Raw genomic sequence first — 13,118 nt, forward strand, 5'->3', positions numbered from 1 at the left:
GTGCAGAATTTCTGGGTTAAACCTCCTCTATAACTCTAGAAATAATGTGACCTTAATCCTCACTCTCTGTAGACCCATCTCATTTGCCAATTATGACGACACTGACAAAAAAACTAACGCTCTTACTCCATACAAGGGAGCATACCTTTTTTTTTTTTTTAATGTTTAGCAATATCAAATAAACTTTGGCTAAGCAAAAAATGTTCTCCCAAGGACTCATACAAAGCTGAGGGATGAGAATTGCTAAAATTACAACATGTTTGCAAACTTCCCGAGTGCACTGCTATAAATTGTACCATCAATGGACTCACAGGGGCACCATCCGCGTTTGGCAGTGGGAGAGGAGAGATCACTGCTCGTAAACATCTCTGCATGGCAGTCGACACCAAGAACATGTTGTGAGCATTTCTGGTGCCACTTCTATGAAACACACAATCAAATTTTCATCCTCCAGAAAAATATAAATTAGATGTGCCTGGGCCTAAAAAGGAAAACCCAAGCAAAGAAACACAACTATGAACTCTTTGAGGGAATAACTTGATTTAGAAGAAAACTGTTTCCTACTGGCTACAGTCCTGGGCATTCCCTCTTGTGCTAGAGAAAAGACTGAACAAAGCTCCCTAGCTCTGCTCTGGGGAAGAGAAGGGGAATGACAGTCACCTGGCCCTACTATGTGTATTTATGAAAAATAAGGCCGGCCAGGCACGGTGGCTCATGCCTGTAATCTCAGCACTTTGGGAGGCCAAAAGAGATGGATCACTTGAGGTCAGGAGTTCGAGACCAGCCTGACCAACATGGTGAAACGCCATCTCTGCTAAAAATACAAAAAAGCCAGGCATGGAGGCTCACACCTGTAATCCCAGCTACTTGGGAAGCTGAGGCAGGAGAATTGCCTGAACCTGGGAGGTGGAGGTTGCAGTGAGCTGATATCACGCCACTGCACTCCAGCCTGGGCAACAAGAGCAAAACTCTGTCTCAAAAAATAAAATAAAAAAGAAAAAGAAGGCTGCACATAGGTCATTGCTATGAATGGCATTGTGCCCCTTTCCACCCAATTCATGTGTTGAAGCCCTAACCTCCAAGGTGACTGTATTTGAGATAGGGCCTAAGAGGAGCTGGTTAAAGCTAAATGGGGGGCCTGTTATGATAGGATTAGCGTCCTCAAAATGATAAGAGACAATGGAGAGCTTGCATTCTCTCTCCATGCACACACAAAGTACAGGTCATTTGAGAATGTTAAAACAGGGCAGCAGTCCCAGGAAGATGGTGCTCACCAGAAACTGATCATGCTGGCACCTAATCTGGGGCTTGTAGCCTCTAAAATTGTGAGGAAATAAATATCTGTTGTTTAAGTCACCCAGTCTATAGTATTTTGTTATGGCTAATACGTTCATCATATTTTAATTTTCATAATTGCCTTGCAATAGATATTATTATTATTATTTTGAGACAGAGTTTCACTCTTGTCACCCAGGCTGGCGTGCAATGGTGTGATCTCGGTTCACTGCAACCTCCGTCTCCTGGGTTCAAGCAATTCTCCTGTCTCAACCTCCCACGTAGCTGGGATTACAGGCATGCACGTCATGCCTGGCTAATTTTGTATTTTTAGTAGAGACGGGGTGTCTCTATGTTGGTCAGGCTGGTCTCAAACTCTCGACCTCAGGTGATCCACCCGCCTCAGCCTCCCAAAGTGCTGGGATTACAGGTGTGAGCCACCGTGCCCAGCCTATGATTCTATTTTTCAGATGTGGAAACAGATCAGAGAGAAGACGTCACTTGCTCGTGGTCATAATCTGGGGCTTGCCTGGGCAAAACTGCAGTGCACACCCAGGTGTGTCAAATCTGATATGATGAAACACTGTTTTCCCTCTCTACCAGCAAATCCAATTATCTTCCATTTATTAAGGAGATATTTTTGGAGACTTTTTGTTGGCTTATCTCTTAATTTTTAGTTTCTGCTAACAGGATGGATTTTAAAAGTTTTTTTAGCAGGTGGTATAACGATGACCTGTGAATTTTAGTTGGTTACAAATTTTCAGTGTGATGGAGTTCTTTTAAAAATGTAGCCAACGTATTTTTAAACCCCAAAATAGAAGAGGGGTTAAAAAATTAGAAAATAACCAAATTTATTTAGCACTTGCCATATGTCAAGCACTAATCTAAGCAGTTTACATGATCTAGTGTAATCCTTACAATAACCCTATTAGGCAGGTACAGATATTGGGCACATATTACTGATGAAGGACATGAGGCGAAAAGAGATTACAAAACTTGCCCAAGGCTCCAAGGCTTGGTAAGTAGCAAGGCTGGGATTCGGAGCCAGGTTGTCAGTTTCTAGAATCCAAGCTCTAGAGCATTCGTGTGATGGACACTATGCAGCCATGAAAATAAAGCTAGCAAAGAATGCAAAACACCAGTGAAAATGCGCTAGAAGGTCATCTAAGTGAAAAGGAAGGGCAGCAACACACCACATTTTAGGAGCTGTGGATCACTCTGTGAGGCTGGGACCCAGGACAGCCTTAGAACTGATCCATTGGCGGTCATCACAGCTTGCGGCCAAACAGCGCTTCTGAAGAATCACAGGGAAAAGAACCACATCGTTGCTGCAGAGTTCCCCTCCCACCATGCTGTGGTTTGAATGTTTGTGTCCCCCCAGAATTCATGTTGAAACTGAAGCTCTAATGTAAAAAAAGGATTAAGAGGTAGGGCCTTTAAGGAGGTGACTAGGTCCTGAGGGCCCCATTCTCATGGATAGGATTAGTGCCTTATAAAAGGGCTTGGGGAGCTGGGTGTGGTGGCTCATGCCTGCAATCCCAGCACTTTCGGAGGCTGAGGCAGGCGGATCATCTGAGGTCAGGAGTTTGAGACCAGCCTGGCCAATGTAATGGCCTATTAAAATACAAAAATTAGCCAGGTGTGGTGTCTCTATTAAATACAAAATTAGCCGGTGTCTCTATTAAATACAAAATAGAGACCGGTTGTGGTGTCCCTATTAAATACAAAAGTTAGCTGGTGTCTTTATTAAAAATACAAAAATTAGCCATGTGTGATGTTGTGTGCCTGTAGTCCCAGCTACTTGGGAGGCTGAGGCAGGAGAATCACTTGGACCTGGGAAGTGGAGGTTGCAGTGAGCCGAGATTGCGCCATTGCACTATAGCCTGGCGACAAGAGCAAGACTCTGTCTCCAAAACAACAACAACAACAACAACAACAACAAAAACCCATAAAAACAAAAAACGGGGGGCTTGGGAAGTCTGTTAGTCCCTTTTTTTGCCCTTCCACCCACATGAGAACACAGCAAAAGGCTCCATCTATGGAGCCGAGAACATGACTTTACCAGACAGCAAATCTGCTGGCACCTTGATCTTGGACTTCCCAGTCTCCAGAACTGTAAGAACTGCATTTCCATTACTTATAAATTACCCAGGCTAACTTATTTTATTACAGCAGCCCCAAATGGACTCGGACACACTACAAACCCCTGAGAAGACGGGAGGCAGCAGCAGCACACAGTCTTCTAAATCAATAATTCTCCAACTGGAGCCTGTGTCAGAAACACCTGGAGGCTTGTTAAAATCAAAGATGGACCGGGTCCCATTCCCAGAGTGTCTGATTCAGTTGGTCTGGAGTGGAGTTGAATATTTGCTTGTTTAACAGTCCCAGATGGTACTCCCGCTGCTAGGTAAGCCAGAAACTCTAGGTCTCTGATTCCATCCGCAACTCTGTCCTCACTCTGCGTGATTAGGGGTAACAATTCCCTTGATTGTTAGCTGGAATAAAAGGCCACCTGCTGCGTGATTTATTTGTCAGGAAAGAAAACTTTTATATATGATACACTCAGCAAATTCTAAGAGCCATTGAAACTCTAGGAAATAAGGATATGCTCTTAGGAAGCTGCACAGAATAGTGGATAAGAATCAAAAGGTAGAAACAGAATCTCAGGTCCATCTTTTACTGTTACTGTTGCATGACGGTGGGTAAGTAACTTAACTACTTAGTTCCTAAGTTAACTGATCTGTAAAATAGGAATAAAACCTTAACCTTTTGGGGTTGTGAGGGTTGAATGTGGTAACCCTGAAAAACATTTTCCTGGTTTGTTAAAAGCACATTCTCCTGATCCACAACCCCAACCTAAGCCAGAATAACTAAGGCAGGGTTTTGAAGACCTGAATCTTAATAAGCATCCAGATAATCCTCATACTGGGCAAGGTTTGCAAACCCTAATAGAATCCACCTAAAGCACGTAGCCTTGATCTATGCCCAATAAGGGCCAGCCACTACTTCGTTACAGAGTTCATCTACTTTTTTTTTTTTTTTTTTAAGAGACAGGGTCTTGCTCTGGACCCAGGTGCTGGAGTACAGTGGTGCCATCATGGCTCACTGCAACTTTGATCTCCTGGGATCAAGCAATTCTCCCACTTCATCCTCTTAAGTCACTGGGACTACAGGTGTGCACCACCATGCATGGCTAACTGTGCTTTTTTAAATTTTATTTTATTTTTGTAGAGATGGATTCCCCATGTTGTCCAGGCTAGTCTTGCACTTCTGGCCTCAAGCAATCCTCCCACCTCAGCCTCCCAAAGTGCTGGGATTACAGACATGAGCCAAAGTGCTCAGTCCAGCTTGATCTATTTTGAAAATAATATTACCATGGCCTTCTTGATAATATCACCCAAGGTGATTAGTTAGTAGGCACAGTATAATACATTTTTTAAAAACATAGCCCTATATCGTAAGTAAAAATTATACCATACCTTTATGATTTGTGCATATTACTATTTATAAATTAGATCTCAATACAAGATTTTTAAAATAAAATTTTTAAAACAGGAATGATCCTCTTCTTTAGAAATATACACAGACAAATAATACTAGTAGACAGATTACATGCCTATGTGGTCATATATAAAGGGCACGGTGCTGTATACGCTGTATAGAATGCATTGGAAATAAATGAAAGAGTCACTTGTTGAACTTAAATAAGTGGCTAAAAAGCAGTCAATGGAAGTGCTGGGGTAACCTCTGCAATAGAATGATTCTGCTTCCCTTTGAATGCTACCACTTCTGGCACGGACCGTCCCCCACAACTCACCAGAAACCAACAGCATCAGCCCAGCTTCCCACCTCAGACAGCCACCTTTATCCGCAAGGAGATAAGAGTTTCTATTTCAGCTGGGGTGGACCCTGCCTCCTACAACAATTCATTAGGAAGTTCAGCCTGGAGCTGCAAAGGGGCTCCATCTCCATGACATCATCTCACAGAGAAGGCAGGGGTCATGTTTTTCCCATTGTTTGCTTTCTAAAAGTCTTTTTCTAGGTACATCCACAGGGTCTTGGGGAGAAGCTGATCAGGACTGATGCTCTGGTAGCTGATGCTTAAGCCAAAAGATCAGTTAAAACTCTATTATACCAAAGTATATTTTCCTTTGGCTTTGGAGACAATGGCATTCCAGTGAGTGTGTTTCACAGATGGGGATTCTGAAAGAGGGAGCTGGGGTGATCCGGCTGGGGTTAAGCACCCATCTGGAGGAAGGAAGACTAGGATGCGAACTCCCAGCTCTGCCATATCCAGGCTGCAGCCCAGGAGCAGGCAAAAGCTCACCTACTACTTCAAGAGGATAGAGTGAGAATGAATAGCCAGTGCCACCTAAGATCCTGGACATACTCTGCCTCATGGACTACCAGCCAGAGACCAAGGCAATCCTTCAGGCCTAATTGTATCATTCCTCATAGGGCTAATATACACACAGAGGAACATTTCCTCCTGCAGTTCAGTGGTTAGGCTGGGTAATTTGGGAGAGGGACAGTGAGTTGAGGGGACAACTATTACAACTGGGTCCCCTTTATGGTTGCATTGTAGACACTGATTTTTTTTTTAACTGCATCTTCTTTTTGTCTTTTTTATTTATTTACTTATTATTATTATTTTTAAATAGAGTCTTGCTCTGTTGCCCAGGCTGGAATGCAGTGGCGCGATCTTGGCTCACTGCAATGCTGCTTCCCAGGTTCAGGCATTCTCATGCCAAACCCTACTGAGTAGCTGGGATGACAGGCCCCCACCACCATGCCTGGCTAATTTTTGTATTTTTAGTAGAGATGGGGTTTCACCATGTTGACCAGGCTGGCCTTGAACCCCTGACTTCAGGTGATCTGCCTACCTTGGCCTCCCAAAGTGCCGGGATTACAGGTGTGAGCCACCACGCCCAGCCTGCATCTTCTATTCTAAATGACCACAATGATGCACTGAAGAGGTTTCCATTTCCTGTTTTCATATTGGTTGCAGGCTTATGGGTTTAGGCTATTCATCTGGTTTACTCTCGGTTCAGACCTGGCACCTGTGTCTCTTGTGAACCTGTAACAGACACTTTCAGTGCTCCACTCAAACCTCTTCAGGTCCCATTTACTGTTTCTGCACACCCATCCCTCCTTCTGGGCCTTTGCTTTTAAGGAATCACACTTAGGACTTTCCTGCTTGTGCAGAAGCCTGAAGAGCCTGCGAGATGACATCTCTCCAGGCAGCCTCAGCTGTCCATGGACTGCTGGAGGAATGTACAGGTCCAGTCACTTGCCTGAGTCGGGACAAACTTGGAAGGAGTCATTTACATGCTCTAGGGAAGTGCTGTCTGATAGAATTTTGGTGGTGATGGCAATGTTCTAGATCTGTGCTGTTCACAATGATAGTCACTAGCCACAGGTGGCTGTTGGACAGTTGAAATATGGCTGAGGAGGCTGAGGATCTGAATTTTAAATTTTACTTTAATTATTTTAAATAGCCACATCTGGCTAGTGGCTACCATGCTAAGCAGTCTAGCTCTCAAGCCCCCTGTAAGGTCAGGCTGAGACCGAGATTTTGCCTGAAATACTAGCCTCCTTCGTTCCTCTCTCGGTTGTCCTTCCCCCTGTCCCTTCCAGGCTTCTCCTGGGAGCATTTGCTTAAGAACTCACTGCCACTTCAGTCCTTGTTGCCTTCTCTGTTTCTGAAGAACCAGACCTAAGGCAGAGCCTTTCTCAGTCTCCTCGTCTTACCAGAGGGTTGGAGTCCCAGTGCTAAACCTGGTTACAAGATAGGAAAGCTGAAAAAAAAAAAACAAAAAAAACAAAAGAGGGGAGACTCCTGGGGAGCAATTTATCTCTTCCTGTAGCTGAGTACTTTGTGTCCTCACAGAATTTTTTTTTTTTTTTTACAATGGAATCAGGATCACTGCAAAATTGTTTGGATTCAACAGTCACTCCTTGGACATTTGTTATTTGACACCAAATGTAAAAATATCTACCCAGATCACATCCATGATTCTTATCATCCCCAAAGACTCCTGCCACTCACCATGGTTCCAATTTCAAAAGGTAAAAAAGGATACACTAGTGAAAAGTCTTCCTCCCCATCTCCCACCTCTGTGCCAATCCCCAGTGGTACCAAGGCACAGGTAGGCAAGTGACACACAGTTCCAGAACTGGAATCCCACCTCCATCTCTCAGAAGCTACACCACCTGGGGTGATTCCTGAACTCTTCTGAGCCTCAGGTACCTAATCTGCAAAATGGGCACACTAATACAGGCCTTGCAGAATGGATACACAAGTTGGAAACGGTAACTTGTGTCAAGTGCTGGGTACTTAGTGAATATCTGATTCATTTTCCCTCATTCCCCAGGGCCATACATGGTGCTTTAACTGGGCCATGCAGCACTGCATAAGCTCTGTGCTTGGATCTCCCCTAAGCCTGGAATGCCCATGCCCCTCTCTGGGCTCCCTTCCCTTGTTCCTCTGGTGAGTTTTCCCTCAGGCTTCAATTCAACATGACTTCTACTACAAGGAGTCCTCCACCACTCTCCAGGCAGAGTTTGGCATTTTTTGTTGTCTTTATTGCAAACGGTTCCTTATGTGTTCCTGCACGTCGGCACACTTTGTTCCAGATAATGCTAGGTTCACAAGTTTGAATTTTTTTCACCTCTTTATCCCTTGCCCCAATTATAACTCCTGGCACATAGTAGATGATTTATAAATGTTGACTGATGAATGAATGAAAGAATGAATAAAAAAGCAGCCCCCATTGTTCATAATGCCAAGAAACTCTGAGAACAAGGCTATGTACTAGGGTGAATTTTATTTTCATGTTGCCTGAGAGGCACAGAAACTACCTTATTTCAACTTTTGTTTCTGAAAATCATTTCAAGAGGCTTGGGTCCAACTTTCCTTCTTAGTAACTGGAATCCAGTGACTGTGGTCTAATCTTTCTTTGGTTTCTGTTGTGGGAATGTCTCAGAATCTGAAGATAAAATGTTGTTCCATTGGATGAAGACTCTGGATGCAAAGTACAGAAAGCAATAGCGATTGGGCCGAATTCTCATGGGCCCCAAGACACAGCCTGAGTCTTGTGTGCAGTTAAGGATGTTTACATTCTGATTATTGGGGTTTTTTTTGTTTTTGTTTTTTTTTGAGACGGAGTCCCACTCTGTCACCCAGGCTGGAGTGCAATGGCGCGATCTCGGCTCACTGCAACTTCTGCCTTCCAGGTTCTAGTGATTCTCCTGCCTCAGCCTCCTGAGCAGCTGGGAACCACAAATGGGTGCCACCACACCCGGCTAATTTTTGTATTTTTGGTAGAGATGGGGTTTTACCATGTTATCCAGGCTGGTCTCGAACTCATGATTTCAGATGATCTGCCCTCCTTGGCCTCCCAAAGTGCTGGGATTACAGGTGTGAGCCAGCGTACCCGGCCATGATTACTGCAGTTTTATTACAAAGCTGTATTGTACTTTAATAGCCATTCTGCCAAACATTCTGAAGTTCGAAAGCTTCAAATATTAAATTACTTTTCAATTTTATTTTTCAAAAGTGATCTAGGCTTGGTTCCTCACCCCGAAAACCTCCTCTATTCCCCTCTGGGGCCAACAATTTCCATCTTTTAGCTCCCTACCCACCGGTCCCACCCCCGCTGCTGGTCTTCATTATCAATCACGACTGGAAGTAACAAGGATTTTTCTGGAATTTCAGCTCTATTCACTGCTGGCACTTTAACCTTGTGTTACTTCTTGCTCTGCTACTGGGTCTCATTGTCCTCCTTGCAGCCAGCTGACCGTTGACCATAACCCGTCTGGCAGCTCAGTACTTCCAGGATGGAGAGCGCAGCTTATTTCTGTCTACATCTTGCTCAGGTCAGATGCTCCAAAACCTCCGTCCACTATGCTTTGTCTCTTGGACCAAACTCCTTCCAGTGTTTGTCTCACATTGTTCAATAATTCATTCAACAGACATCGAGGGCACGATATTGCCAGGCACTATGCCAGGAAGGCCACAAATATGACTGTGTCATGCCTAGTTTGCAGGTAAAGAAGCAGAGGTATAGAAGGAATGCAAACAGCTCACTGTCATAAAGTACAAATAAAAAGAGCTGGCAACAGAAGTCAGGTTTGGGAAATGTCAGCTACTTGAAAGCAAGACTCGAGTTTGATTCATTTCTGCTTTTGGGATATAAGCTTTCAAAGAAGGGGACAAGGATGCAACACATTAAAACTGTATTTCAGGCTAGGTGCAGTGGTTGAGAAGAACGTCCATAGTCCCAGCACTGTGGGAGGCCGAGGCAGGCAGATCACCTGAGGTCAAGAGTTCAAGACCAGCTTGGCCAACATGGTGAAACCCTGTCTCTGCTAAAAAAAAAAAAAAAAAAAAAAAAAAAAAAAAAAGTCAGGCGTGGTGGTGGGCGCCTATAATCCCAGCTACTCAGGAGGCTGAGGCAGGAGAATCACTTGAACCTGGGAGGCAGAGGTTGCAGTGGGCCGAGATAGTGCCATTGCACTATAGCCTGGCGACAAAAGCAAGACTGTGTCTCAAAAAAAAAAAAAAAAAACCCATAAAAACAAGAGCAAAACTCCGTCTCAAAAATAAATAATTAAAAATCAAACTGTATTTCAAGTCTTGGTTGCTGTGAATAATGTTGCAATGAACATGGGAGCATAACTACCTCTTTAAGACCTTAATTTCAGTTCCCTTGGGTATACACCCAGAAGTGGGATTGCTAGCTCACATTAGAGTTCTGTTTTTAATTTTTAGAGAAGTCTCCATACTGTTTTCCAGAGTGGTTGCACCATTTTACATTCCTATCAACGGTATACAAGGATTTCCTTTTCTCCATTTTACATTCCTACCAACAGTATACAAGGGTTTGCATTTATCAAATGATAAACAACACTTGTTATCATTTGTCTTTTTGACAATAGCCATCCTAACACACATCGTAACCACATCCTCACTGTGGTTTTGAATTGCATTTCTCGGATCATTAGTGACATTAAATACCTTTTCAAATGCCTGTTGGACATCTGTATGTCTTCTTTGGAGAAATGTCTATTCAGGTCCGTTTTGAATTTTTTTTTTTTTTTTTTTTTTTGCTATTGAAATGTAAGTCTTTACATATTTTGGATGTTAACCTTTAATTATATATGAGGTCTCCCATTTTGTAAGTTGCCTTTCCATTTTGTTGACTGTTTCCTTTGCTATGCAGAAGCTTTCTACTTTGATGTAGTTCCATTTATTTATTTTTGCTTTTGTTGCCTGTACTGCAGGTGTCATATACAATAAATCTTTGCCAAGGCCAATGTCAATAATATTTTCCCTATGTTTTCTTCTGGAAGTTTTACAGTTTCAGATCTTATCTTTAAGTCTGTAATCCATTTTGAGTTTATTTTTGTGTATGGTGTAAAATAGGGTTCATGGTTTGCATATGAATATCCAGTTTTCACAGCACCATTTATTGAAGAGAATATCCTTTCTACATTGTGTATTCTTGGCACCCTTGTCAACAATCAGATGACCACAGATGGATGAATTTATTTTTGGGCTCTCCAATCTGTTCTACTGGTCTATGTGTTTTTATGCCAGTATCATAAGGTTTTGATTATTATAGGTTTGTAATACATTTTGAAATCAGGAAGTGTGATGCCTCCAAATGTCCATTTATAGATGAATGGATAAAGAAAGTGTGGTATTTACATATAATCCAATATTATTCAACCTTAAAAAGAAAGAAATCCTCCCATATTTGACAACATGAATGAACCTGAAGAACATTATGTTAAGTGAAATATGCCAGACATGTAAGGACAAACACTACAGGATCCCATTTATATGAGGAATCTAAAATGACGAAGCTCTTAAAGCAGAGAGTAGAATGGTGGTTTCCAGCAGGGAGGGGGAAATGGGGATGTGTTGGCCAAAGGACATGAAATTTTTGTCATGCAAGTTGAATAAGCTCTAGAGATCTACTGTACAGCATAGCACCTATAGCTAACAACATGGTATTATATACCTAAAAGGTTGCTAAGAGGGCAGATCTTATGTTACATGTTATCACAAAAAATAAAATATAGAGGGAAGGAAGAAATTTTTGGAGGTGATGGATATGTTTACGGTGTCAACTATGATGATAGTTTCATAGATGTATATCTCCAAATTTATCAAATTGTATACATTAAATATGTACACACCTTTGCATGTCAATACCTCAATGAAATGCTTTTTAAAGACATATTTCACGTGAATAATACATGTGCATTGAAGGACCTGTAAAACAGAACCTGGCAGCCACCCTTCCACAGGAAGCATCATGTAACTGAGAAATAACTTGTTACGAGATTTCCTGCCGAACAAGCCTTAAAAAGCACAGTGGAGTACTCCCATATAACACTCTTTTGTGCCACCCAGTGAAGACCCTTGCTTGGTGATTCTACTTGGACTTCAAGACTACAAACACATATGCCTAGTTCATTTCAAAGGGAATGAGATGGAGACCCAGGAAGCTGGCTAGATGAGGAACATCTCACAGATGTCACTGTTCCTTGATAATGGATGAGTCTTTTGTTCTTTGCCTCTGTGTTGTTGCTTCATGTTTGGCCATAAATGATCATTAATCTATGTGGCTAAAAATGTGTGGCTATATTCTTAAGGAGCTCTCAGCCCCTGCTGCAATAGTGAGCAGTAATATAACGTGTTGAGCTAACTGTAATTCATTAAAATAGTATCAACCTACAAACACATCATACCAAACCAAGGCCATGGCTACCTGGTGGCAAGAAGAGGGTATGTGTGAACTGGGCTGAACCAGGCTTCCTTCCTCCTTGGCATGCTGTCATAGATTAAAAGGTCTTTCTCAGTCAGCACAACCAGGGCTGGTTTCCACTGTTTCTCACTCTCCCCTGGCACCTGAAAAAGAAAGCAGAGAACTGTCAAATGACAGCCTGAGAAAAGGATGGTTATGAGAAGTTGGCATTCCCCTAATCAGAGGACTCAGCAATACGTTGAGTGTCTTTTGGTTTGGTTGCAAAATCAAAATGGAAAGAACCTTGTCTTTATTCCATCCTTCCTGATCTTTGAAAATATCTGTTGTCTCAAGGGCCCTGAAATGTACAGTCAGGACAGCCAAGCAGCAGTCCAGCTGCCACACATCTGTCACTGTTTCTCACCTGCCAGTCAGCACTGAATCTTGATTTCATAGTGGGAGGCAAATGCCTGGGGGAATAAGTACTTCCAGCTGATTCTCTGGTACAGTAGCATTTTTTAAAAATTATGAAATGGTAAGGTCTAAAAAGTTTTTGAATAAATATCTAAAGGCTCTGGAAAATGTACTATGGTGGCAAATGTCTACCCAGACAGAGTGAGACATCACAGCCTCTTTCCCTAGTCTTTTGCTCTTAGATTGGTTCTGTGATTCAGGCATCATCTTGAAACTTACCTGATTCTATTGAATGTCCAGTTCCATTCACCACCCATAATTTATTAACTCAAGGGTTGAGATGACCTGACAGGAATGTGAAAGCATTCTGAAAGTTATCAGTAGGATGACTGGACCAGATGATCTTTGAAAACCCTTCTAATCTGCAGAATCTGTGTAGCTCAGCTCTTATCTCATTAGCCATCCCCCTGGCCTGGTGTTTGCCCTTCCCAAACTTCCTATATGTTCTTCTATCTATATAGGACATTTGATGGGCCCTAGGATACATCTTTAAGCTCAGTTTAAAAACTCAGTGAATGCTCAATTCTTGCTACTCAAAATATGGACCATGTTGCAGTAGCATCAGCATCATCTGGGAGCTTGCTAGAGTCTCAGGCCCATCCAGATCTGTTG

General features: G+C 42.6%; 1 protein-coding gene across 1 annotated transcript in view; it reads right to left on the reverse strand.

The window, feature by feature from the left end:
• Nucleotides 1–13,118, reverse strand: part of SNTB1 (syntrophin beta 1) — a 276,011-nt gene that overhangs the window by 24,900 nt on the left and 237,993 nt on the right. The window contains exon 4 of the mRNA XM_015145928.3: nucleotides 12,057–12,196. Coding sequence (XP_015001414.3) covers nucleotides 12,057–12,196 — 140 coding nt within the window. The remainder of the gene's footprint in view (nucleotides 1–12,056; nucleotides 12,197–13,118) is intronic.

The sequence above is a fragment of the Macaca mulatta genome, chromosome 8 (genome assembly GCF_049350105.2).
Source record: "Macaca mulatta isolate MMU2019108-1 chromosome 8, T2T-MMU8v2.0, whole genome shotgun sequence".
In the NCBI taxonomy this organism is placed as follows: domain Eukaryota; kingdom Metazoa; phylum Chordata; class Mammalia; order Primates; family Cercopithecidae; genus Macaca; species Macaca mulatta.